Genomic DNA, 26,582 nt, shown 5'->3' on the forward strand with positions numbered 1-26,582 from the left:
CCTTGGTTATTGCCCAGGCCCCCTCCCCACCCCACCCCCCAACCCCTGCTGCCACCTGCTGCTGTGATTCTGATTGAAGAGGGACTGCGGCTAGTTCCCTCCCTGGCCCTGGGTGCACAACTTGCTTCCAGCCTTTCCTGACTCCCTCAGGCTTCTGAGAACCTCACTGGGAATTCAAATCACACAATCTATCAGCACCCAAGCACAGGGGAAATCACCACTACTTTGGTCAATTAACAAATTAACAGAGTGGCTGGAAGCAGACACCCCGCCAACCCTCTCCCAGCCTGCTGGCGGGATGGATCTCTTCGGTGCCTGCCTTTGGAACGGAGCCCATTGCTGTCCCAGGATCTGGCTGCACAGTGTGCACTCTGCTTCCCGGCTGACTTACAGCCTTTTTCTTCCTCTTAGCCACTCCCAACCCTGTGTTCTCTCTCACCTGCTTACCTAGCTCCCTGTCTGGAGTGTCTGAGCTGGAGACTCTCATCCTACCCAGGACTCTCTATCTATAGGTCCTGGATATTCACGGGGCAGGGGCAGGGGCAAGGACGGGACAGGGGCAGGTTCTGAACCTTCCTGAGATACAATTTCTTTTGGTCTTCCTTCTTTGAGTACCTACTGTGAGTTGAGACCCAGAACCTGGACTGGGAGATGACCAAGGCCCAAGGCTGGATGAGAAACAGATATTAAACCAGCCACAGCCTCTGGAAACTACGCGGGAAATACTGAAGACTCCAGGTCTCATGTGCATAACTGGATCGAACAAGGGCTGCTGGTAAGTGCTGTTTCCACAGCCATTTGAAGCATGAAGCAGGGAGCTAGAGGATGAACCAGCCTCCCTATTGTTCATCATGTCTTAACTCCATGGAGGTCACTGTCTGCTTCTTTTGTTTTGTTTTGTTTTGTTTTGTTTTGTTGGATTTGTTTTGTTTTGGTTTGGTTTGGTTTTGGTTTTTCGAGACAGGCTTTCTTTGTATAGCCCTGGCTGTCCTGGAACTCACTCTGTAGACCAGGCTGGCCTCGAACTCAGAAATCCGCTTGCCTCTGCCTCCCAAGTGTTGGGATTATAGGCGTGTGCCACCACTGCCCTGTCACTGTCTGCTTCTTAAAACATGCCTGTCTCATACCCACTCCAAGCAGTCACCAAACATTCCTCCAACAGATTTTTTAATTAAAGAGCATCTACCTAGTTCTGGGCCCATCCATCCCCATGTTGGGTAGCTCTGCTTACAGCAGGTGCTTGGCTTGTGCACACTTATAGATGAGTTATGAGACTGTGAGCATGGCTGGACCTTTCTCTATCCTGTGAGCAGGTGTGGAATTCATGTGTTGGTATGTGCAAGGTGCTCAGACAAAGGGTACCCTCTGCCCCATGCAGATCCCCATCACCAGTGAGACTCCACCTCCCCATCACTGCACAAGTCAAGACCACCCCCACTCCTGGTACTCACCAGAATCTCATCCTGCAAAGAGGTAACCATAGCAACCAGGAGAAGTAGCCATAGCAACCAGGAGAAGCATCGGGGAGAGAGGAAAGAGGATTACTGAGGCAGAGTGGGAAGCTTGTGGCTGGCAGAGGGCAGGCTCTCTGGCCCCCGTAGGACCCATTGGGTGAGGGGGTTTTCAGAGCTCCAGGTCCATCTGGCATCCTCCATCCTTCAGGCTGGGGCACTAGGGCCCACTCACCTGGTTCCCCGAAGTCTTCTTCTTGTTCATCTGGTTGCTTCTCTGCTGAGCACTAATGGGAGAGAGGGGAGGAGTCTCAAACCTTTTCTCAAGAGGCCCAGCTCCACTGCTCACAGGGCACAGGACTTAGAGGGTTAAGCTGGCAGAACTGGAATCTACATATATACATGTACACATATATACACACAAAAGGTCACTCCTGGGAGCACTCACTTGGCAAAGCCTATGAAGTCTTCGTGGTTGGTATTCATATAAGCCAGCTCAATATCGATGAGAAGCATGACCTTCAAGGGTCCACAAGTTGGTGAGCAAATAGGAAAGATGACACAGAGTTTAAGAACAATGACAAGCTAGGAGAGAGATACTTTCAGTACATTTAGAAGGTTAGGATCCATAATAAATAAAAAGTCCCTACAGTCAATAACTGAAAGACAAAAGAAAACACAGGTCAAAGCAGTCAACAAACATGAATGGGTATTTCATAGAAGACATGCAAACAGCCAATTAGGATATGCAAAAACTGAAATCATCATTATATATAATTAATATATGCTAATAAACCCAGTTTTAAAATTTGCAAAAATGGTCCACCCTTGTTCATAAAGAACTCTTAGTCAATGCAGTAATACCCCCCTTTTTTTAGAGGCAGGGTTTCTCTGTGTAGCCCTGGCTGTTCTGGAATTCTGTAGACCAGGCTGGCCTCAAACTCAGAGATCTTCCTGCCTCTGTTTCTCAAGTGCTGGGATTAAAGGCTTGTGCCATCACAACCCAGCAAGTAAGATCTTTCTTAATCCTAACGAATAGTGTTAGTAAAGGTTAGGATAGCATGCGCACAGGAAAATTTAACTGTAGCTATGTTTTTTTTTTACTTTTGAAAAGATTTACAATTATTATTTATGTTATGCATATGGATGTTTTGTCTGCATGTCTCTGTATGTATCACATACATACAGTGTCCACAGAGGCCAGAAGAGGGCATCCAATCACCTAAAACTGGAGTTACAGGTGGTTGTAAGCGGCTGTGTGAGTGCTAGGAACTGAGCCCTGGTCTTCTCTGAGAACCTCTGAGCCATCTCCCAGACCCAGTGCTATAACTCTCATTTTGTACTGTGGAGGATGGGACAGTTACTACCTACATAAGTGAGACAAGAGCTGCTGAGAGTGGTCCTTGTGGAAGGCAATTTGGTAATGCTTAACATTAAAATTAACCTTTCTAGAATTATATCTCAGATAAGCTCATCAAATAGCCAAAGATCTAGGAGCCAGAGTGTCCAAGTCATGTTAAGTTGTCTCTTTTATTTTTTCTTTTCTCTCTCCCCACCCCCCTCTCTCCCCTTTTCTCTCTGAGATAAGATGTTTATGTTATGTTTACTGCCCAGGCTAGTCTTGAACTCTGGGGTGTAAGCACTCCTCCGACCTCAGTCTTTCTGGTACCAGGGACAACAGGCCTATGTCAACAAGCTTGGCTGTGGTATAATTTGTAATGGAAGAAATTTGGGAACAAGGCAATGGCTATTAGAAAGTGAAATAGAGGGGCTGGTGAGATGGCTCAGCGGGTAAGAGCACCGATTGCTCTTCCAAAGGTTCATGGGTTCAAATCCCAGCAACCACAAGGTGGCTCACAACCACCTGTAATGAAATCTGATGCCCTCTTCTGGTGTGTCTGAAGACAGCTACAGTGTACTTATAATAAATTCATAATAAATAAATCTCTTAAAAAAAAAAGATTTAAAAAAAAAAAGAAAGAAAGTGAAATAGATTAGGTGACCCGACAATGAAAGAGTCTATAGGGAGCTGGAGAGATGGATCAGTGGTTAAGAGCACTGACTGCTCTTCTGAAGGTCCTGAGTTCAAATCCCAACAACCACATGGTGGCCCACAACCACCCATAATGAGATCTGACACCCTCTTCTGGTGTGTCTGAAGATAGCTACAGTGTATTTAGATATAAAAATAAATCTTAAAGAAAAAAAAGAAAGAGTCTATAGATGTTCAAAAGCATAGGATAATTCTATGCTGTGGTGGGGGAACACAACACATACACACACAAACACACTACAAATTCTGAAAGTGTGAAGATACATGTATTTGAGTCTTTTGTTTTGTTTTGTTTTGGTTTGGTTTTGGTTTGTTTTGGTTTATGAGTCAGGGTCTTATATTGCCCGAGTCTGGCTTCAAACTCTTTAGGTAGCTAAGGATAGCTTTGAATGCCTGATCTTTCTGCCTCCACCAAAAAGCTAGGGTTCCAGGCAAGTGCCACCATGTCTAGCCTTGAGTCTTGATGAAAGTGACTGCTGGGTCCACCCCAAAGTCCTCTTCTTCCCTCCCTGTGAGCTGGGGCCTATCCTTCCTGAGGCCATTCTGCCGAGGAAGCACTTCTGGCCCGAAGGACTGGCAAACTCAAATGATGCTGAAGTGAGTCACTCATTCAGCACGTCAGAGATATCCAACAGATGTTCAATAGTGTGACTGTTGTAGAGAGACAGGCACGATGCACGGAAAGAATATGGTTCCTAGAGGTAGAGCTGAAGCTGGGGGTGTGGCTCAGGTGACAGAGTCCTTGCCTAGCATGCAGGAAGCTCTGGCTTCAATCTCTAACACCACATAAACTGGGCATGGCGGCTCATTCCTGTAATCTGAGCGTTCAGAGGGGAGGAGTCAGAAGAAGCAGGACTTCAAGTTTATTATCCTCTGCTACATAGTGAATTCAAAGCAGCCCAAACTATGTAAGTCATAGTGCGTGCATGTGTGTGCACGTGTGCGTGCATTCACACATACACACACACACACACACACACACACACACAAACACACACCCCTGCAACTTAAAGATGGGGGACAGTTGGAGGGAGAGAGGAATGAAGGGGAGAAGGAGGTGAGATGCTGGGTAGCATCACACTGAAGTGATTTGTGGGCAGAGGTGGGTGAGGGCAGTGTGTATGCCACATATAACCTTGACTCTCCTTGCTTGTCATCTACCTTGTTTGAGACAAGGTCTCTTGCTATTTATTTACCACGGCATACACCAAGCTAGCTGGACCTTGGGCTTCCTGGGCTTCTCATCCCCCCCTCTTTCAATCTCTCTGTCTGTCTGTCTGTCTGTCTGTCTGTCTGTCTGTCTCTCTCTCTCTCTCTCAGGAAAGTTGTTAAGACAGGGCCCCTCTATGTAGTCCTGGTTGTTGTGGGACTCGCTATGTAGACCAAAATCTGGACTCAAATTCAGAGAGACCCTCTTTCATCCTCTTATGCCACCTCCCAGGAATCCCAGCTGTTCATAATAAGGGCTTTAAAACATGAAAGAAGCCGGGCGGTGGTGGCGCACGTCTTTAATCCTAGCACTTGGGAGGCAGAGGCAGGCGGATTTCTGAGTTCGAGGCCAGCCTGGTCTACAAAGTGAGTGCCAGGACAGCCAAGGCTACATAGAGAAACCCTGTCTCAAAAAAAAAAACAAACAAACAAAAAAAAAAAACATGAAAGAAAAGAACTCCAGTAACCAGGGACACACTGTGGAGAAGGGATACTTGAGGAGGACAGGAAGTTGGAGCACCAAGATGAGTTTAGAGAGGTGACAGACAATCAAAGAGGAGGCAAGTGGCACATGCCTTTTTAATGCCAGCACTCGGGAGGCAGAGGCAGGCGGATCTCTGAGTTCGAGGCCAGCCAGGTCTACAGAGTGAGTTCCAGGTTGCATAGTGAGACCCTGTTCAGAGCCTCAGGAGGTCTAAAATTGGCCCAAATGTCTCTGCTCTTTCAGTCCCAAAGACAACATCTGGTGTCTAAATTTGTGAATGAATGACTATTTCAGAAACAAAAATGCAAAAGGAGGAGCGGCTGTGAGGGCCAAAGGCCAGCCAGAGACATAGCAAACAAACAGAGAAAGGCCTCAGGGGGATGACTGCACAGACTGCCAGGAAGCCAAGGATGCCAGACAAGATGAAGAAAAAGGAAGGATCTAGAATCTGGGTGCAAGGGGTGCACTCTGGAGGATGAGGAAGGAGCATCATGGGTTTGTGGCTAGCTTAGGCTACATAGTGAGATTCCAGTTAGGGGTGGAGGGTAGATGGGAAGGGAGGAAGAAAGGGAAGAAGGAAGGGAAGGAGGGAGGAAGGAAGGAAGAGAGGAGCAAAAGGAACAAGAAATGGAAGGAGCCAGGCAATGGTGGCACATGTCTTTAATCCCAGCACTTAAGAGGCAGAGGCAGGCAGATTTCTGAGTTCAAGGCCAGCCTGGTCTACAGAGTGAGTTCCAGGACAGCCAGGGCTGCACAGAGAAACCTGGTCTCGAAAACCCTCCTCCCCCCACCCCCCCCCAAAAAAAAAGAAAAAAATGGAAGGAGGAGAGAGAGAAAAAAAAAGAGAGAGAGAGAGAACGTGGGGAATGTAAAGGGTGCAATCAGTGAGGCGGTTTCTCAAATAACTAAACATATGGGGTCAACCGGGGATGCAGCTCACTGGTAGCCTGTGTGCTCAGCCCATGCTTGGCCCTGCATGCAATTCCCAGGACAACTAGTAAAAACATGGTAGGTGGCATCACCATGTGATCCACCAATTCCACTTCTGAGTGTAGACCCCAAAGAATTGCAAGCAGGGACCTAAGGAAGTATTTGGCCAGCTATATTTATTAGCAGGATTATACACAATGGCAAAAGGGTGGCAGAGAGGATCTGGGGAGATAGCTCAGTGATGAAGCACTGGCTGCTCTTCCAGAGGACCCTGGGTCAATTACCAGCACCCACATGGAGGCTCACAACTGCCTGTAACTCCATGCCCAGGGATCCAATGCCATTTTCTGGCCTCCTGGGCACCAGGCACAAAAATGATACACAAACATGTGCACAGGCAAAATACCCATGCACGGAAAAGATCTTAAGGTGGAAAAGACTTTTGTTTGTTTGTTTTTAGAGACAGGATTTCTCTGTGTAGCCCTGGCTGTCCTGGAACTCACTCTGTAGACCAGGCTGGCCTCGAACTCAGAAATCCGCCTGCCTCTGCCTCCCAAGTGCTGGGATTAAAGGCGTGAGCCACCACTGCCCGGCCAGAAAAGACTTAATAGATAAAAGCATAGTATGTAGTCAACAGAATATTATTAAGGTATAAAAGAATATTCTGGTAGGTGCTACAATATTTTGGATAAACCTTAAAGGCATTATGCTACATGAAACAAGCCAGATACCAAAGGATTGAAATACTGTATGATTTCACTTACCACAGGAACCTAGATAAATAGGAAAGAGTGGGGGCTGTCAGGGGCTGCGAGGGGACTTTTTTTTTTTTTTTAGATTTATTATTGTTATACATAAGTACACTGTAGCTGTCTTCAGCCACACCAGAAGAGGACATCAGATTTCATTATGGGTGGTTGTAAACCACCATGTGGTTGCTGGGATTTGAACTCAGGACCTTCGGAAGAGCAATCAGTGCTCTTACCCACTGAGCCATCTCACCAGCCCCCGCAAGGGGACTTTTTATGACAAGCACAACATCAACATTGCAAGACACAGAGCCTTCTGTGGGTGGTGGTGAAGGTACAGTGGTATCAAGCATACTCAGTACTGCCGAACTGTGCACCACGATCCAGTGTACATTAGCCATGTCATCCCATGAGAAAGCAGAGAGGATCAGAAGGTGATCCTGAGAAGAGGGAAGGAAGTGGAGACCGTGTGCTCACCTGCTCCTTGGTGCGGCCCTCACGTTCCCGGATGTGGGTGGTCACAATTCGCTCCATCTCCTCCCGCAGACGCGGGTATTGCTGGAGCTGTAGAAGGGCAGGAGGAGAGAGAGCCACGTACGCACAGGGCCTGGGGCAGTAGGCACCCAAACCCCACCTGAGTATAGAGACCCAGGAGCATGGCGTGGGAGGTATGCATGGGAACACCAACCAGGCCAAGGAGAGCACCGGGGCCCCAGGAAGCTGATGGCACCGAACCATGGCCGCTCCTTCTATCATAGTGAGCATTCTAAATGGCAGTTCAAGGGTCTTCCCAGCTCCAGGACCGTCTTTTTTTTTTTTTTTTCCTTTGGTTTTTCGAGACAGGGTTTCTCTGTGTAGCTGTGGCTGTCCTGGAACTCACTTTGTAGACCAGGCTGGCCTCGAACTCCGAAATCCGCTGGCCTCTGCCTCCCAAGTGCTGGGATTAAAGGCGTGTGCCACCACCGCCCGGCTCCAGGACCGTCTTTACTGGCCCACCTGGGCAATTGCAGTGGCAAGAGGCAGTCTCCATGGGGAGAACTACAGAAAGAACCAGGCTTTGGGAACTGCCATCTTGACATGGCCATTCTGAAGGCCCACCTGGCAGACACGGAGGCCTTTGAGGAGGCATCCTTAGCTCCCAAGGCATTCACTGACCCTTAGGGTTGCCTTTCGCTTTCCTAAAGGCTCTGAATTATAGCCAGGTGGGAACTGGGGAAGGGGAGGGCCCGTGGTGCCAACTGACCTCCCAAGTAGGCAATGCTCCTTGTCAGAGCCAGGAAGAGGAGTTACAGGGAATAAATAACAGCTGCCACACCAGAGGACATGCAGAAGCTACAGGACACAGGCATGCAAGGACACAGGGACATGCAGAGATGGGTATCAGCAGCATGAGCAGTTCCCCGCAGGGGCCTGGCTGGCCCTGGGCCCACTGGGTCTAATCCACCCCGTCCTGTCTCTCTTGGTATGCCCGTCTGCCACCATCACCAGCTCCGTCTGCCCAGGTCCAAAACTTAACAGACTTAATAGTTCCTACTGTACTCTGTGTGGCCAAGGATGACCTTGAACGCCTAGGAACCCCGCTCTCAGCTCAGCCATTCTGCTGGAGCCTCTCTTACATGCAGACTCTTCTAGAAAGCCTGCCCAGCTTGAGGACTGAGAGCTGAGTCTGGGGCCTCCCTGTGCTACATCCATCTCTCTCCTCTGGCTGGGTAGCAATTGTCCCTCAGGGCTGTGGCAGCGCTGGGCACCAGCAATGCTTAAAGAGGACAAGTTGGAGAGATGAGGAGATGAATGGAAGATGAATGTCTTTGCCCTCCTTGCCGGGTGAATAGGCAGAGGCTCCTCAATCTTCTGGCTTGGAACCAGCTGTTAGATGGAGCTCCTCAGTGTGCTTTTGATGGTGGAGTCCACCCACCAAGACCACCCTTCCCTCAGGGTCATTAACCCCCAGCTTAGACAGGCTCCTGGGCCTGCTTTTCTTCCTATCCTCGGTCAAGACTCTCAGGGGATGCTTTGGAAAGATGTCAAGTATTCTGTGCCTGACTGTAAGGGCAATATTGGGGTCAAGAGGGACTGTCAGGGTGGGGAGGAGGACAGGGAAGGGAGTGGAGATTAGAATGCCAGCCCAGGGAAAGGCAACTCGAGAGAAGCCCACATCCAACATTCCCATGGAGGGGTCATGGCTGCAGCTGAGGCAGCCTAGCACATGTGGCTTAGGAGGACCTGCCTGAGCCCCTTTGCTTAGAAAAAATGTTGGCTGGTGGGGTCTGCCACCCTGGGAGGTTTTTTTGTTTTGTTTGTTTTTTTTGTGTGTGTGCGTGTGTGTTGTTGTTGTTGTTGTTGTTGTTGTTTTGCTTTGTATGAAGCCTCTGAGCCTGGACAGAAATTTGGGGCTGAGTCACAGTTACCAGGCCTCTGAGGTGGTCCAAGGCTCCCTCCCAGGGCAGGGGTAAGGGGTAGAGATGGGAAGAAGGCAATGATTTGCCAAAGAACACAGCCAACTCCCTGCTCTGAGCCTGCATCTAAATTTCTCAAGTTTTCCACGTGTCCCATATGGACAGGGCCGCCTCAGCCACCTCAGGAAATTCTGCTCCTTCCAGCATCTTTTTCCATTCTGGCTGCCTCCTTGGAGTGCCTGCCTCCAGGACTTTTAACCAGGGTTTTTGGTTTTGTTTTGTTTTGTTTTGTTTTGTTTTTCGAGACAGGGTTTCTCTGTATAGCCCTGGCTGTCCTGGAACTCACTCTGTAGACCAAGCTGGCCTCGACTTCAGAAATCCGCCTGCCTCTGCCTTCCAAGTACTCGGATTAAAGGTGTGTGCCACCACTGCCTGGCTTTTAACCAGCCTGGAACCCACGGGTTTAGAGGTCAGGAGTGGAGTTCCCAAAGCCATGAGTTCTGGGTTCACAGCCAGCCCTGCTAGATGGCCTCTCGGAGCCTTCTTCCTGGTTGCTTTCCTTCTTAGCCTACGCCTAGCAACAGACTCTCAGCTGTGTCTAGAGATGTAAAATAAAATTAAATTAAATTTTAAAAAATCATCTAATCCCAGCAGTGCTAGTAGTAATATCCAACTCCTAACAGGAGTGGCTTAGAAAACACAGGAACTAAAAAACAAACAACCTAATAAAGAAAAATAACTTCTGAAGTTAAATCAAATGGCCAGAATACAGCTCTCTCTTAAGATCTGTGCCCTCCGTGAAGCAGGCTTCCTGCTCACAGGAACCATCTCACTAACCACAAAAGACTTCAGTGTGAAATGGGAAGAGCCCTGTTCCTTTCTCTCACTCAAAACAGTGGTTAGCCTTGGGTAAATATACTTTGGATTTTAGGATTCAATACTTAGTAATTTCCTTTCCTAAGTGCTACAAACATTCTTTTTTGCAACATATTTTCCACCAGACAGCATACATCTCCCTTTAAGTCATAAAGGGGCATGTTGGCAGAAGCACACAGGCCTGTCTTGCCTCTTTTCTTTTGAGAGAGGATCTCACATAGCCCAGGCTGGCCTCTAACTATGTAGTGGAGGGTGACCTTGAACTCACAATCCTCCTGTCTCCACTCTACAGTGCTGGAATTGCAGGCATGGACGACCACACTGGATTGACTGTGGCTGCATGGCTTTGCCTATTGATGGCCTCTCCATGGGCATAGAGAGCTTTCAGGACTTTACCATTCATAATGACTGCTTTCCCGAGGGATGCGGCTCAGCAAAGCATTCCACAGCTTTGGAGCATTGCTATCTAGTAATTGGTCTTCTAGCGGTCTATCCTAAGAAAACCATCTAAGAAGGAAGGCAGTAATGTATCTTCACGTGCAAAGAAACTCATTACCAGTGTATTGCTTTGTAAGAGGGCATATTCTCACGGAGGCTGGAAGTCAACGTTCCTTCTCTACCCTATATCTGAGATGGAATCTCTAACTAACCCTGGAACCAAGATTTGGGTTAGCTGGTGAGCCAGCAGGCTCCAGGGCTCCGCCAGTCTGCCTTGCCAGGCCTGGGCCCACACATGTTGCTACATCTGGCACTCCATGTGGACACTGGGAATTGAACTCAGGTCTTCCTGCTTGTGTGGCAACCACTTTACCAACGGAGCCATCTCCCCAACTCTTGTTTCTTTATGATGTGTTTTAAAATTAAATGTTCAACAAAGCCATTCAATGGCCTCTGGCGTCACCATTAAAAATTATTATATAGGGCCAGGAGGTGGTGGCACATGCCTTTAATCTTAGAGAGGCAGAATGAATCTCTGAGTTCGAGACCAGCCTGGTCTACAGAGTGAGTTCCAGGACAGTCAGGGATACACAGAGAAACCCTGTCTCGAAAAATCAAAACAAAAAAACAAAAAAACTTTCTAGCGGCTAGGTAATGATTCCACTGAGAGCATGTGTAGAACAAGAACAGCAATATAAAGAGTCAGTGTCCACACGGATAAGACACACAGTCAATTATACTGTAACAAGTGAGTATTCGAAATGAGTTATTTTATTTTATTAATAGTGTGTGTGTGTGTGTGTGTGTGAGTGTGTATGTATGAGTGTGAGTGTGTGTGTGGTGTGTGTGTGGTGTGAGTGTGTGTGTGTGTGTTTGTGGTATGTGTGTGGTGTGTGTATGTGTGAGTGTGTATGTGTGAGTGTGAGTGTGTGTGTGGTGTGTGTGTGGTGTGTGAGTGTGTGTGTGTGTGTTTGTGGTATGTGTGTGGTGTGTGTATGTGTGAGTGTGTGAGTGTGTTAGTGTGTGTGTGGTGCATGGTATGCAGGCACACATGCACAGTGGTGGCTTTACTCACTGAACCACCTGGCCAGCCCAGAAATAATGGAAGTTTTCAAGGTGTGTGTAGTGGCTCATGCCTTTACTGCTACCACTTAGGAGACTAAGACAGAAGGCCTGCCATGGAGTCAGGTCAGCCTGGGCTACATAGTAAATTCTAGGCTAGCCTGGGCAAGAGAGTGAGTCTATGTCTCAAAAAAAAAAAAAAGAAGAAGAAGAAGGAGGAGGAGGAAGGAGAGGGGAGGGAAAGGTAAAGAAGAGAACACAAATGAAATACAAGCGTTGGAGCATGCTCAGTGCCTTTACATAGACCTGAAACTGTTGCCGCTGTAGACTGAGCCTGACAGAGGGCCTGTGGACCAGCCTCTGCACCAAGACACAGGGACACCCCCCCCCTCCAGAGTAGGGCACAGGGATATTGGGTAATGCTCACTAGAACCTTGAAGTCAAGGCAGATGTGTACCCCACATTGAGCTGAGGTAATTCAGCTCAATGGACATTTTCCCATTCAGGGACAGTATGAGGATTCTGGCAAAGTTCCCATGGCCAATGGCCCTTCTGCATGCTGAAAGCAAGTGCTATATTGGACAACCTGGCTAAAAATCCTCAAAATGGCCAGGTGGACAGATAGGGGGAAAGACATGGAAAAGGTCACAGACAACCCCAGAGAGGCTGCCCATGCCTGACTTAGAATGCTAGAACTGAGCAATCCAATACATTTTAGGGCAAGCTGGTTTTGAGGTCCTGGGATTGGCTTTGCTGTCCCAAGAGGTCCTGACCCTGGACCCCCCTCCATCTGAGTCCCACTCTGCATTTCCTAAGATCTGTCTGGTTACAAAGATAATGATGCTACTCACTGCTCAGAGCTGTTGAGAGAAATAAGTCCCATAGTAAGGGCCAGCACTCAGCCCACCAAAGCAGATAGCAGCTGCTCAGTAAACAGCCACCATCCCCTGCCATCGCCATGGTTGCCACTGTACAGTCATCCTTGCTGATGGAAAGGAGAACCGTGGGGTTGGGGTATAGCCCTCTGGCAGGGAGAAGGGCCTGGCAGGATCCTGAGTGAAGGCAGTCTCAGGGGTTATAAGATGGCGGGAAATCTCAGGCCCCGGACAGCCTGGGTTCCAATGGGGAGCCAAGTGGCCATCACATCTGCGAGGCAGATGGTTCTGCCCAAGGCAAGCCATAACCACTGGGACGTGGTGCTGGCTGGGCCCAGCCCCTCCCAGGCGGCCGCCATACCTTTTCACTACACTTTCTGATGGTGGACGTGAGCTCACTGACTACCATGTCCACACACTTGATACTGGGCTCTTTGAGCTTCTGCACCTGCTTTTTCACTGTGGCTTCAAAAGCGAGGTCAGGTGTGAAGAGGCCTGTCCTGCACCCGAGGAGGAGGGAGAGGAGGGAGCAGGAAGGGGAGCAGCCGGGTGGGCAGAAGATGGGAGTGAAAGCCAAGTGGCCAGGCTCAAGGGTGGGTGAGGATGGTCAGGCATGGGGGGGAAGAGAGAGAGAGACACCAACAAAGAGAGAGAGAGAGAGAAAACAGAAGACACCGTGAGCGTGGGACCCAGCCCCCCCCCACCTCTCCCAGGGTTGCACCTACCAGGTGCTGCCAGGTACCCCCTCCCCCAGGGCTCTGGGGTTATGGCCAAAGGTGTAAGGGACCAAACCCCTGTTCTGAGAGAGCCCTTTCCAGTTCAGATCCTCTGCCCCAGGGATGCCCCCTACAATCCTCCTCTGTGCTCTTTTCCGGTGCCCCTTGGGTCCTCCTAAGAACCTGACCCAGACCAGGACCTGGCCACACATCCTATGCAAGTCTAGGCTTTTGAGTGTCCCTGAATTGCTTCAGCCAAACTCAAAAGCCCAGCCCCATCAGCAACCTTTGCTAGAGTGCTCAGCTGCCTAGGCTGTGCACTGCCCACTGGCACGGTCTGTGATGCAGAGGAAGCCTCCTGGAGCTTCATGTAGCAGCTCACCCCCCTCCCACCCCAACCCCCACACCCCTCTAACCTCCTTGCCTGCCCTTGCTCCTCCCTTCCTCCTCAAGGGGCATCCCTTGCCTCTCCTCCTAACAGGCCCATGGGAACTTAGCTCCAAAAGACAGAAAGCAAGAAGAGGCGAGGAGACAGAGAGAGGAGCGGTGATTGAGAGGTGCCAAGGCAGCAGTGGGGAGGGAGGGGATCCTTGGTGGAACCAATGAGCACTGGACTTAAGAGTCCACAGCTCCAGCTTCCAGCAACAGCTCTGCCACTTCTTAGCAGATGTGGCCCGGTAGGTCATTCAGTGCCCTGAGCCTCAGTTTCCCTACTGTGAGAAATGAGCAACTTCCTCCAAGCCCTGCCATACTGGACAGTTCTGAGGCTGAATGTCCCTGGAAAGGTGAATGTGGAAGGGGATGGAGTGCCTGAGTGACAGTCCCCAAAGAGGGGTGGGAGGGTGGAGACAATGAAGGACAACAGGGAGACATGGGTCCTCTGCACTCCTCTGGCTGCCCAGGTTCCCACACAGTACCTCAGAAGGTCCTGTCCCTCACATGTCCTCAGGTTGAGGATTCCCTAAGACCCTTCTAGAGCCTTGGAAGGTAACCCCACATCTGGGGAAGGCAGGAGCTCAGGGTTCCCTTAAACATCATTCTTTCTGAGCCAAGGGAGATCTCTTAGTGTCCAATTCTTTGATTCCCCAGACCCAGGGATCAAGGTGTGGGTGAGGCCCCCTCAGAGGGCTCCCCTGTCCAGGTCCTTCCCCACCCCGCTGAGGCCTGTGCATGCTACTGAGGAGGCGGTGGGGTATGTGGGGACTGGCTGAGCAGTGCAGGAGGGAGCAGAGGTGGGGCTGATGGGGGCTGGCCGAGGGCTGCCTGTTACCTTCTTGGTGCACTGTCTAACCGTGCTGATTAGCTCTGAGATAACCATGTCCACACACTTGAGACACGGCTCTCGAATCTTCTTCACCTGCTTTTTCACAATGGTTTCAAAGGCCATGTCTGGGGTAAACAGCCCCGTTCTGAACGCCCGGAGCAGGAGAAGGGCACAGTGTCACAGGCTGGCACTTGCCAGGAGTGCCAGGCCAGGGTCCCTCTCCAGCCCCTGGCTGTGCCTGGGGGAAGAGTCCTCCCACTACCCTTTCTGGGCCTCAATGTCCCCCCCATCTAGTCTATGGGTTGGGAGGTTCTACTGAAAGGTTTTCTGTCAGTGATCCTTGGACCAGACAACTCTGCTCGAGTCTCTCCTGTGTACCTTCTGCTTCCTCTTAAGTGTTGCTCTGAAAAGTTCTATATCCCCAGACTCTTTGGAAATTGCCGAACCCAGGCCTCCTTAAAAGCTGTTCTGAGAACTGAGAGACTGGGAGACGAGATCTTCCGGCGAGGCCAACACAGTTATTAAATTGTAAATTTCATGCCAAGACATGGAGCCTACAGGAGGAGCACAGGGCTCTTCTGTCTTGTTCACAGAGGTGTCAGGTGGGCATAGTGCCAGTCAGAGTCTGGGTCCCTGAGGGGAGGGTGGTGTCTAAGCAGCAGGATCAATCTCCCAGCCCTCCTTTCTGTACCAAGGAGTGGATTAAGAGGGGAGTGGGTAAAATGGGGGAGGCAGAGCTAATAGGAATCTGGGGGAGAGGGTCTGACAAGTTGAAAACTCCCCTCATAAAGCAATTTAGAATGATATCTGGGTGCCATGTCCCAGGCCCTACCCAGTAACCCTACCCTTTGCTCAGCTACTTGGGTGGCATTGGGCAGAGTTGCTGCACCCTGGAGAGAGCTGCACCCATCCCTATAGAGTGCTTCCCTGGACACCTGTACCCTGTGCTTCCAGGTCACTCTCCCAAGAGCAGCCAAGGAGGCCTGGGGATTGCAGGCTGTGGGGAGCCCAGGGCCCCCAGCTACCTTCCTTAGCTGGAGCCTGTGGAGTGAGGAGCCAAAACGCTGGGGTTGAGGGGATTGAAGACCAGGACTCTCAGGTCCTTCCTGCCAGAGGCTCCTTCAGGCCCTTCGTCCTTTGCCTAATGGTGCAGACCCCACCCTGGTCCCAGTACATGCCTGATGCCATGGATATTCTTGATAGCATAGCTGATCTCCCTTCGCAGTTCCTTCTCATCAAACTCCATCTGTGAACAGACAGGGGGCGGGTCAGTGTCAACCCTGCCACTAGGAGATAGAGACAGGGCCCCCCCTCCTGACTGCGACCGCAGTGCCTTACCTTAACCAACTCAAAAGGGAAGCGTTCATGGAAGATCCGGTTAATGCGGGCTCCACCTGACAGCTCATAAGTGTCGATCTGGTCTCCAGAACCCTCGATGCGCTTCTCAAAGTCCACTGCAAACTGCTGGACCATCCTGTGTGGGAGAGGGGCGTGGCCTGAGGATGTAGAGGAGGGATCCCCAGGCCCTGGAGGGTGGGAGGGGCTGGAGGTTCAGCCCTGGGGACTGAGGCCAGGAGCCTTACTGCAGCAGGGCCTTGGTCTTGCGCGCCGGGTCATCCGGTCGGAAGTTCTTGTACTCATCCACCTCTTTCTCAATGGACAGCAGCTGGCTCTGCAGCTTGTTCCGAAGTCCGGGCAGTGTGTCCCGGATGTGGTTGGTCAGTTGCTGGGCGTGGCGAGTAAGAAAAAGGTTAAAGTCAAGGTCACAAGCCTAAATACCCACAGGCCTAGGCATGGGGAAGGAGGGAGGTCAGGGGGCAGTGTGGATGCCAGAGGCACGGAGCTGAGGAGGACCAGGTCAGAAGCTGTAGGGCAGTGGTTTTCAGCCTTCCAGATGCTGCGACCCTTTAATGCAGTTCCTCCTATTGTGGTGACCCCAACCATAAGATTATTTTTGTTGATACTTCACAACTGTAACTTTGCTACTGTCATGAATAGTAATGTAAATATCTGATATGCAGGATATCTGACATACAACCCCTGTGAAAGGGTCATTCAACCCCCAAAGGGGTTGCAACCCACAGACTGAAAACCTCTGCAATAGCAGACAGGCCAGGAGCTCTGCAGGTTCTCCCAGAGATGAGCTTTTAGAATCAATTGCCATAGCTCAGTTTCTGACAGAAGCCAGGAATCTGGGTCCATACTTAAAGCTACCTTATTTTGAGTAACTGGATATTTTTAGGCAGGCAGGGAAGGCTGAAGGACACCCCACCTTGCACCCTCTGGGCTCCAATTACCTAAAGGTAATTTTCAAGTTCATGTGCTCAAGTCTGCTAGGCTTGCCTATACCCTATCCCCATGAGCCCTTGTGGGGACAGTATGGGGCAGGCAGGGTCTGGTCACTACTGTCCTCTTTTTCAGAGAGTAGTGTCACAGAGGGTGAGTAATGAAGTGGAGATTGGAGTCCAGATCTATGGTAGTCTTGACTGCCCCTACACACACTCCAGAAGGGGGAACAGCCCAGGGAAGCTTCTAGAATGTTTGCGGTTTCTGAATCAGCCTCTCTGGATCCTGACAAAAGGACCAGGATATACAGCTGAATCATTCCAGTCTCTAGTCAGTGCCGCCATCCACACAAAATGCTGCGAGTTCTGGGGCTCCCTTTCCACGTCCCAGACAGGAAAAGGTCAGCTATATCCTTGTCACCACCTCCCTGTGGAACTGGGGCAAGTGGCTTCCCTTCTCTGGATCTAGGTGGTTCTGCACTGGATGCTAATCTATCTTGGTCATCCTTAAGAGGATGTATTGAGAAAGGCGGGCAGGAGAGCTTTGCAATTGAGAGCATTGACTTGCTCTTGTAGAGGACCCAGGTTTGATTCCCAGCAATCACATGACAGCTCACAACCATCTGGAACTCCAGTCGGGGGTGGGGGTGGTGGGGGTGGCTAATACTCTCTTCTGACATCCTCGGGCACCAGGCACAGACAAAACAGCTATACATATAAAATAAAATAAAACTTCAAAGAACAAAACACAAACAAACAAACAAACAAACAAAGAGGTACTTAAAATTATTCCTGTTTTCCCCTGGGCCCTGGCCTGGCCTGCCCCCCTACCTGATTGAGGACCTTCTGCAGGTAGGGTGTGCCCATGCGGTCAGCCAAGTGGCGGTAGGATGGGTGGGAGAGGAAGAATTTGCGCTCAGCAGCCAAGGCGGCTGTGATGTCCTTCTTGCCATCTATGTCCTTCTGGCTCCGGTTCACCACACCAATGTAGCCTGTGGAACAGGGTCAAGGTCAAGGGTCAGCCAGCCCACCAGGGAGGGAGATGTGGGGATGTGGGGCAGCTCCAGGAAGGCGGATGGGGGAGAGGCTACCCTTTGCCCACCTCTGCGCAAAGGGAGCAGCTTGTTCTCCAGCACATCCCGAGCATCTGTGCCCTCGTCCATCAGGTCCAACTTGGTGATGACCCCGATGGTGCGCTGACCTGGGAAGTGACCACAAGAGGATTGTCACAGTGGCTCCAGCCCTCACTCAGGGGACTTCATGCACTCTCAAACCTTCTAGCTGCCCCCCTTCATCCCCTGTCCACCCCCTCGTCACTTAGCTGCCCCTCTTTCTTTTTTTTTTTTTTTGTTTTTTGAGACAGGGTTTTTCTGTACAGCCCTGGCTGCCCTGGAGCTCACTCTGTAGACCAGGCTGGCCTCCAAAGTGCTGGGATTAAAGGCGTGCGCCACCATGCCCGGCAGCTGCCCCTCTTTCATGATCCAAAGTGGCCAAAGTGGTTGTTGTTGTTGTTGTTGCTTTTGTTGTTGTTATCACCGTTTCTTTCAGAGAGGATCTAGCTACAAAGCTCAAGCTGGCCTCAAACCTGATACGCATAGGGGGCTGGAGAGATGGCTCAGTGGTTAAGTGCACTGGCTGCTCTTCCAGAGGACCCCAGTTCAGTTTCCAGCACCCACAAGGCAGCTCACAGCTGTCTGTAACAGTTTCAGGGGATCCAGTGTCATCTTCTGGCCTCTGTGCAAGCAAGTGACGCACAAACATTGTGCCAGCAAAACATCCATGCTAAGAAAATAGTTTTAAATTTTTTTCAAGGCCTGGCCTTGAACTCCTGATCTTTGTGCCTCCACCTCCTGAGAGGTTGGTTGGTTGGTTTTTGGTTTTTCGAGACAGGGTTTCTCTGTGTAGCCCTGGCTGTCCTAGAACTCACTCTGTAGACCAGGCTGGCCTTGAACTCAGAAATTCACCTGCCTCTGCCTCCCAAGTGCTGGGATTAAAGGCGTGCACCACCACTGCCCGGCAAGAGATAGGATCTTGACTGTGCATTACAACACTGGTGCCAAAATCATGTCTTATTGTATAATTAGTATTATTATTTTCATTTTTTAAGAGAGGGTTCTCTGTGCTCTGTGTAGACCTGGCTGCCCTGGAACTTGCTCTGTAGGCCATGGCCTTGAAATCACAGATCTGCCTGCTTCCACCTCCCAAGAGCTGTGATTTCTTATCTATTTATTTTATGTATATGAGAACTCTATCTTACCAAGTGCTGTGATTAAAGGCATGTGCCATCACCACCTAGACAAAATGATACTTTAACTACACCATGCCAGGTAAGAATCCCAGCACTAAGCTATATCCCCAATCTGGATAAAATGTTTCTTTGGTGTGGGTCTTTTAAGTATCACATTCATTTATTTACTTATGTATGTATGTGAGTGCACCCATGCCCCCACAAACATGTGCAGTCAGAAGATAACAGCAGAGATCAGTTCTCCCCTTCCTCCATATGGATTCCAGGGATCAAACTCAGGTCATCCTTGGTAACAAGGACCTTTTCCCACTGAGCCTCCTTCAGGGGCTCCTTTTTAGCTTTTTTTTTTTTAAAGATTTATTTATTATTATATATAAGTACACTGTAGCTGACTTCAGACACACCAGAAGAGGGCATCAGATTTCATTATGGGTTGTTAGCCACCATGTGGTTGCTGGGATTTGAACTCACAACCTTTGGAAGAGCAGTTGGTGCTCTTACCTGCTGAGCCATCTCACCAGTCCTCCTTTTTAGCTTTTAGAGACAGGATCTCATATAACCCAGAAGGTCCTCAAATTTATCGTCTAGCTAGTGCTGGCCTCACCCCTGGACTTTCTATATTAAGATGAGCCTTCATTAGACCCAGCTGAAATGAGTCTAAAGGTTAAATCCAACCCCACCACTAACTCTCTAGTGATACCCCTAAACTAAAACTAGACCCCTGCCATGCCTTGTGCATCAGCTGCCTGTCAAGGACCTACCCTGGGGGTCCACCTCCTTGGCGATCTTGAGGGCATCAGAGTTGGCCAGGTCCGAGTTGGCAGGGGACACAGCCAGGATAAGGCAGTTCTCCTTAGTGACGAACTGCATAAGCATGTCCCGGATCTGGAACTCTATGTCAGGAGGTTGGTCCCCAACTGGGACCTTGGTCATTCCTGGCAGGTCCACTAGAGTCAGGTTCAGCACTGGACAAAGAGGCAAAGAGGGTGGGTTCACAGTGTGGGCATGGTGAGGTGGGCCAAGTTAAAGAACAGGGTCCAGCTTAAAGAGCATCTACTGGTGTGCAAGGCCAGAAGTGGGGGGTGGGGCTGGAGGTAGGGGAGTGGGGCATGAGGTAAGTGGACTTAGAGGACCACAATGCTCAACAAGTAAATGAAATGTGTAGGGCCAGAAAATTAGCCCAGGGCGAGAGGCGGGAGGAGGCGGCGGGGCCAAGGTTTCCTCACCATGGGGCGAGTAGACCCGCAAGTTGATGGGCACTGGCGAAATGCCCTTGTTGGTGCCTGTGACTCGGTCGGTCTCAGCCTCGATCTCCAGGCGCACCTCCTCGAAGTCAGTGAATTTCTTCCCCTTGCAGTGTAGGAACTCGGCATATTCTGGTTCCAGAAGCCATCAGGAGAAGGGAAAGAGGCATCAGACCTGGGAAGCCCACCTGAGTGGTATCCTTCTCCCGTAATCCACCCTTTACTTCCAAACATAGTGAGCCTAATCACCATTTTACAGTTTTGTTTTGTTTTGTTTTCAAGGCAAGGTTTCTCTGTATATCCCTGACTGTCCTGGAACTCACTCTGTAGACCAGGTTGGCCTCAAACTCAGAAATCGGCCTGCCTCTGCCTCCCAAGTGCTAGGATTAAAGGCGTGCCACCACCCAGCCCATTTTACAGTTTTATACCCACTGTCTAGACTGAGATCAAGGACCAAGGAGGGGAGGGTGACTTTGCCTACTCCGAAAACAACTTTAGTAGCTAGGCTGGACTTCACCTTGGGGAGGGACCACACCTGGCTGCTGATGGAGGACACGAACCTGTGGTAGAATTAACCAGTTGTAGGACCAGGGGACGCCGGGTGACGATGCCAGATCCTCGGGGCAAGAAGTCCCTGCAATGAGTTTGGGGGTCAGAAGAGGGTCAAGATTTGAAGGCAGCTGCCTTTCCACTCTGGGAGTACCTGTCTCAAAGACCAGGTCCCACAGCACCTTACTGAGAACATTAAGTCACTAAGGGAGGGCTCCCCTGAGTCATCACATCAGGTTGCCAAGAGGCTAGACAAGCAACTCCCCAGATGCCCCTCAAATATATACCATGTTAGTTCTGAGCCAAGAGAAAGTCCCTGCCCCCATCCCAGCCACTATTATTCTGCCCAGGAGAGAATGTAGCACAGGATAGCCCAAGTAACTGATGGCCAGTTAGATCTCAGCAAACATAGAGCAGAACTGCCTCCTCCCTATCCCTCTGAGCAGGTAATGGTTCCGGTCCTCTTCCCCAGGCCCCATCTGTCTAGAGGTGAAGGACGCAGACGCAGCCCGGAGGAGGCGAAGAACAGAACTCAGCCTTCTTTGGTACCAACTGCATGCCAGCTGCTTTGTGGGCAGCAACTCATGGGCTCCAGAAAGTAGCCCTGAGAGGAGGACACAGTTACTGTCCCCACTTTACAGATGAAGAGACAGCCTCAGGGATCTTCCATTGGCATGACATCACAGAGGAGAGCCTGGGCTCAATCTGTAAGAGCCCCTGAGGCCTGACAGGCCATACCCAACATTTGCTCCTGCTGATGTCAACTTTTGGACGAGTCTCTGTCTGTCAGCTATTCTCAATTCCCCCCACCCATGACTTCCACAGGCTGGCTGGAGGGTGGAGGCCTCTCCAGGAATCAGGCTGGCAGAATTAGCAGTCACGGGATCCCTCAGAACCCAGGAGATGGGGAAGCAGAGCAGAGCCTGAAGGATCTCACTGATCCAGCCAGTCACCCCCGGAAGAGACCCACGGGGACCCCGAGGGCATCAGAGCAGAGCCTGAGGATCAGACTGAGACCCAGGGGGACCCTGAGGGCATCAGATACTCAGACTCAGCCCAGAGCTGATGGAGTCTCACAACACCTCCTGATGAACCCAGAGCTCAGGGGTAAAGGGTCCAAGGAGAACAGATAGGATAGGCCCAGGAGCCTCAGTTTCAAGGCCCCCTCTTGAGGCCCTCTCCTGTGCCACCTCTAGAAAGGCAGAGACTGCTGGGGGTCCATGAGCCACTGACTTGGGGAAGGTGAGGGAAAGATGGCATGCACTAATCCTTTCTAGGTATCAGGCAAATGCATTTTCTTCTTGCCATACTAATAATGCGCAAGCAGACAAGGCTGGTACTTTCCGCCTACTACTGAATACTGTGCCAGCCAGGGCTCAGTATTCATGCAGGATTTAATACATTCTAAGGGAATCCCCAAGTCATCAAATGAGACTCTTATAGAGAGTCTCACTTTATGGATGAAGCAACTGAGGTTCAGAGAGGGGAAGCGACTCACTCAAGGTAACACAGCAGAGTCGTGAGCTTAGTCTTTTACCCGTCTTATTAGTTTGGATTTTGTTGTTGTTTTGTGTGTTTTTAGGTGCTGGACTTCAAACCCAGACTCTCCCACATTCTAGTTAAGTACTCTGCCATTGAACTGTATCTGTATACTCCAGCCCCAGGTCTGACATTCAAACTCAAGTGGCTGTTGGACCCCAGAGGCTAGAAATGTCCTCCGTCCCACTATGCCACCCCTTATATCCAAAGAGCCAGATTTAGCTTTTTATATAATTGAATTGACTCTGATCTGTGCCAGGCCCTGTGCTGGGCCCTGAGGATGAGCGATGAGTCACCAGCTCCCCACCCAAGGCGCTCAGAGTGTGGTGGAGGCAGAAAGTAAACAGTGTAGCCTGTGGTAGGACAGAGCTGGTAGGGCAGGCCAGGAGGGAGGGAGTCCCAGTAGAAGGGACTTCCTGCCTCATCACCCAGCCTTTCCTCGGTGACTCTTTGGGGGAGGGCCACCCCTCAGTTTGGGAGGTCTCCAGGATTGTGGAGGTAGCACATTTGTTTTGTCAGTGGCTTTGGTGGGTGTATGGGCCTCGGGTCCACCCTCTTCCTCACCAGCTGCTTGCCAAGCAAAGCCATGGCAACAGTGGTTGCTGTGGAAACTGCAGGAGGGGCTGGGAAGGAGGGGGTTCCCCATAGAGAGCCCTCCCCAGGCAGAGATGTGGACTTCCCTGAAGTTATTCCTTGAGAGGCCTCCCTGGGAGCCGATGTGCCCACCCAGCCCTAGATGCCTGAGGGTGTTAGGGCTCTGGAGAGCCTGGGAGAGTAGAGGGATCCCAATCCCCTGCCTGAGACCTTTGATGGCTGCTTAGGGTCTGGCCCAAGTCACTGCTACCTCAGAGCTGGAGCCTATAAGCAGCACTGGCCAAGACCAAGCTCTCAGAGGCCCAGGGTGATGTCAGGAGCCCAGGCTCTCTAAGTGAGGCCTACTCAGCCTGAGTCAGAATTCATGAGGCTGCCTGTTACAAGTGCTGGCTCCTCAGTGTGCTAGATTCAAGTCTCCAAGGATAGGCTACACTAATCAACAAGATCCTGTATGACTGTCATGTTTTCTTTCACTACAGCCTGCTTGCCTTAGAGGTTAAGAGGCAGTGCCAGGCATGGGCCTTGGGTTCAAATCCCACCTCTGCCCTTCCCTTGCCTGGTGCCTTTGGACTCATTCCTTCATTCTGAGTGTGTGCTCAGCTGTGGCAGAACATCAGACATGATTGTTAAAGGGTTTGTGGGACCTCTCAGCAGAGACATTGAGCCCATGCCCAGGATATGAAGACCTCAGGGGTTGCTACCAAGAAGGATCCCTCATTTTCAGCCTCCTCTAGGGGGACCCCTAAACTTCAGCAAGAAATCTGAACCCCCCCGCAGAGACCTCTGCCTCACCTCTTCTGGGTACTGGATCCTGACTGAGAGGCCATGAAAGGCAAGATGAAAGCAAGGAAAACAGCAGAAGAGAGGGCACCCCACTCCCCTATCACTGTCCTGAAGGTGGAACTGAAGCCCAGAGAGTGTAAGGATGGATGAGGACACACAACAATGGAGAGTGGCTGAGCAAGAACAGGACCCAGGAAGCCTCACATGTTGACAGACAGGACCAGTAGCACCCCCATGAGCAGACAACCCAACACATAGTAGGTCCTCCAGAGACACTAGAAGAAACTGCTTTGTAGCTTTCCTGATACCTGGACACTGTGGCTCTCTGTGAAAAGCCAGCATCTTTGACCCGACCTCCAGTCAGAGCCACCATGGAATCTCCTGTTTAGGCCTAGGGGACAGCGGAGCAGGTGTCTAGGGAAAGCACAGGCTCCGTAGCACCAGGGCTGAGCCCAGCATGAGAGGGCAGCTGGAGGCCTGCCAGCTCTCCCACTCATTTTGAGCAGATGGTCGTTTCACAGGGAGGCCTTGCCTTGCCATCTGCAGAGACACCTTCAAACCTGAGGCACAGAAGGGACCAAACAGACGCCTCTCAGGACCTCCAGCACCACCTACCCCCTCACAAAATCGGCACTGTCATCCCCTACCCACAGAGGCAAGAAAAACCACAGCCATGCGCCAAAGTGACTCCCCCACTCCTCCTCCAGCGCCTGAGGCTTGGGGGCCAGAGGGTCCTGATTTCCTGACCCGGCTTGGGAGCAAAGGATGACAAGAAATAACTTCGTCTATTTGGACAGGGGACCATTCTCCTGTCTTCTGTTTCTTGGGCTCCAACGGCAGACGGGTCTGGCACTGTCGGAGCTCCCGCTTTGGGGCTGTGGATGAGTGATCGTCCCTCTTTGTGCCTTTTTACACACCAGTGCAATGGATGGCTCTGGGACTTATTGGGGTTAAGTATTGGACGAGCCACAGCCGGTACAGTACATGGCCCATCAGCCAGGGAGGGAGGTAGAAGGTGGGTTTCCAGCCTGGGCAGGAGAGGAAGGGTGGTTTGGAAGAGCAAGAGGGATTTCAAGGACAAACGGAGCTCCTGAAAGTGCCAGGCAGAGCTGGTGGACTTCTGAGGTGGCCTCTGAAACATTGATCTGGAATGTCAGCCAAGAAACACAGTAGGAGTAGGTGAGGCTGCCTCAGGCAACAAGTCCTTCTCTGTTCCCTGGGCCCCAGGAGACCCAGGAGGCCTGAGGCAGCCCGCAGTGCAACAGCTTGTAAATACTAACCTGAAGTTTGACCTTTCAGGGGTCTAGCCTTGGCCTCCCTTCATGTGCTAATGGAGAGACCTGCCTCCGTAGCCTATGCACCTATGCTGAGTGGCCAGAGGCAGGCACTTGGACACCCTGCTGAGCTGAGCGAATTGAGGCTGGGTGAGGACTTCTCCCAGTGACCATTTATTGCTCACTGGAAAGCAGGAGACACTGGGTCACAAGAAAAAAATTGTACAAGGTCATGGTGTAAGTTGGTGATGGGTGGGACCCCCTGACAGCAAAGCTCAGCCTTTCTAGCCCCCCTTTCCTTTGTCCATCCATTGAAGCTCCCTCCCTCCCTCCCTCCCTCCCTCCCTCCCTCCCTCCCTCCCTCCCATCTTCCCTTTCTTCCATCTCTTGAAGAAAGTATAATTTTCAAAATGGAAATAGGTTCTCCTTTCCCACTTAATTAAAAAATTAAGATTTTTAGCCCGGTAGCACTGGAGAAGGCAGAGGCAGGTGGATCGCTGGGTATTTAAGGCCAGCAGGATCTACTGTGTGAGTTCCAGGATAGCAAGGGATATACAGAAAATTTCTGTCTCAAAAAAAAAAAAAAAAGTTTCTCCTCCCCTCCATTTGAGGAAAGATTCAAGAGATACATAAACTGTTTTATAAAGTAAACCCACTGTGGTCCTCGCCCCAGCCAGCCATTGTACAATTCACTGGTGTGGCTGCTGACAGTTGGCCAGGCTCTGCCAGAGCTCTGAAATCTGCAGCATTCTGAGATTCTCTTTGGGGTGATGGAAATGTCTAAAATTAGTTTATAATGATGGGTGCAGGACTCTGTAAAGGCACCCAAACCCACTGACCTGGGGCTTGAAATGGGTGGGTCTTAGACATACATCACACAGCAATAACACCATCTTGGCCAGGTGTGGCGGTGCATGCCTTTGATCCCAGCCCTCGGGAAGCAAAGGCAGGTAGGTGGATCTCTGGGAGTTTGAGGCCAGCTTGGTCTGCAGAGTGAGTCCAGGACAGTCAGGGCTACACAGAGAAACTCTGTCTACACACACACACACACACACACACACACACACACACACACCAGAAAGAAAGAAAGAAAGAAAGAAATCTATCATCCGGACTGACTGCTCTTACGGGTGGCTAAGGTCAGTGTCATCAGTTTCTCCATCTCCCAAGGGGAAAGTGGAGGCTCTGAGGACAGAAGTCACATGACCCTCAGGCTCCTACAAGCCACCAGATCAGAGACATCTCCCAAGACATCTGGTACAGATGCCTTGAGATTGGTGTTTTCCTGTCCTGGCAGCTTGAGGAGAAATCTCCAGTTTTACTCCCAGGAGAGTGTCCCTGCTCAGAGCCTCAGTTTGCCCATCAGTGAAATGGGACTCAGCACAGCAGCTCTGTTCGAGAGCCCAGCTGTGGAAGACCTAACCCAGGCTGCCCACTGGGGGCGCTCAAAAGCCAGTGTTGGCCTGGCTCTGTGCTCCGACAGAGTCCTGGGGTCTCAATCAGGTGAGAGCGCACTCACCTATTGCCACCTGGTTATAGCCTCCGTGCCCCTCTAAGCACAGG

General features: G+C 50.8%; 1 protein-coding gene across 18 annotated transcripts in view; it reads right to left on the reverse strand.

Annotated features, from left to right (window-relative positions):
- The window catches only part of Dnm1 (dynamin 1), a 45,694-nt gene that overhangs the window by 13,253 nt on the left and 5,859 nt on the right, over positions 1–26,582 (reverse strand). For 10 of the 18 annotated variants that reach the window (XR_004118518.1, XR_004118517.1, XR_004118519.1 and 7 more), the window contains exons 2-14: positions 20,841–20,914; positions 20,263–20,412; positions 19,798–20,001; positions 17,891–17,989; positions 17,620–17,780; positions 16,087–16,229; positions 15,842–15,977; positions 15,682–15,749; positions 14,510–14,648; positions 7,354–7,440; positions 1,900–1,970; positions 1,687–1,738; positions 1,452–1,463 (exon numbers count right to left, since the gene is read on the reverse strand). Coding sequence is in view for 15 of the 18 variants with exons in the window: in XM_031369801.1 (XP_031225661.1) it covers positions 1,452–1,463; positions 1,687–1,738; positions 1,900–1,970; positions 7,354–7,440; positions 14,510–14,648; positions 15,682–15,749; positions 15,842–15,977; positions 16,087–16,229; positions 17,620–17,780; positions 17,891–17,989; positions 19,798–20,001; positions 20,263–20,412; positions 20,841–20,914 (1,396 nt within the window). In the remaining 3 variants the exon portion in view is untranslated. Of the gene's footprint in view, positions 1–1,451; positions 1,464–1,686; positions 1,739–1,899; positions 1,971–7,353; positions 7,441–12,884; positions 13,024–14,509; positions 14,649–15,681; positions 15,750–15,841; positions 15,978–16,086; positions 16,230–17,619; positions 17,781–17,890; positions 17,990–19,797; positions 20,002–20,262; positions 20,413–20,840; positions 20,915–26,582 lie in introns of all 18 variants that reach the window. The other 8 variants (XM_031369804.1, XM_031369800.1, XM_031369798.1 and 5 more) reach the window with 3 other exon arrangements.

This window comes from Mastomys coucha, unplaced genomic scaffold, assembly GCF_008632895.1.
Source record: "Mastomys coucha isolate ucsf_1 unplaced genomic scaffold, UCSF_Mcou_1 pScaffold15, whole genome shotgun sequence".
NCBI classification, from domain to species: Eukaryota; Metazoa; Chordata; class Mammalia; order Rodentia; family Muridae; genus Mastomys; species Mastomys coucha.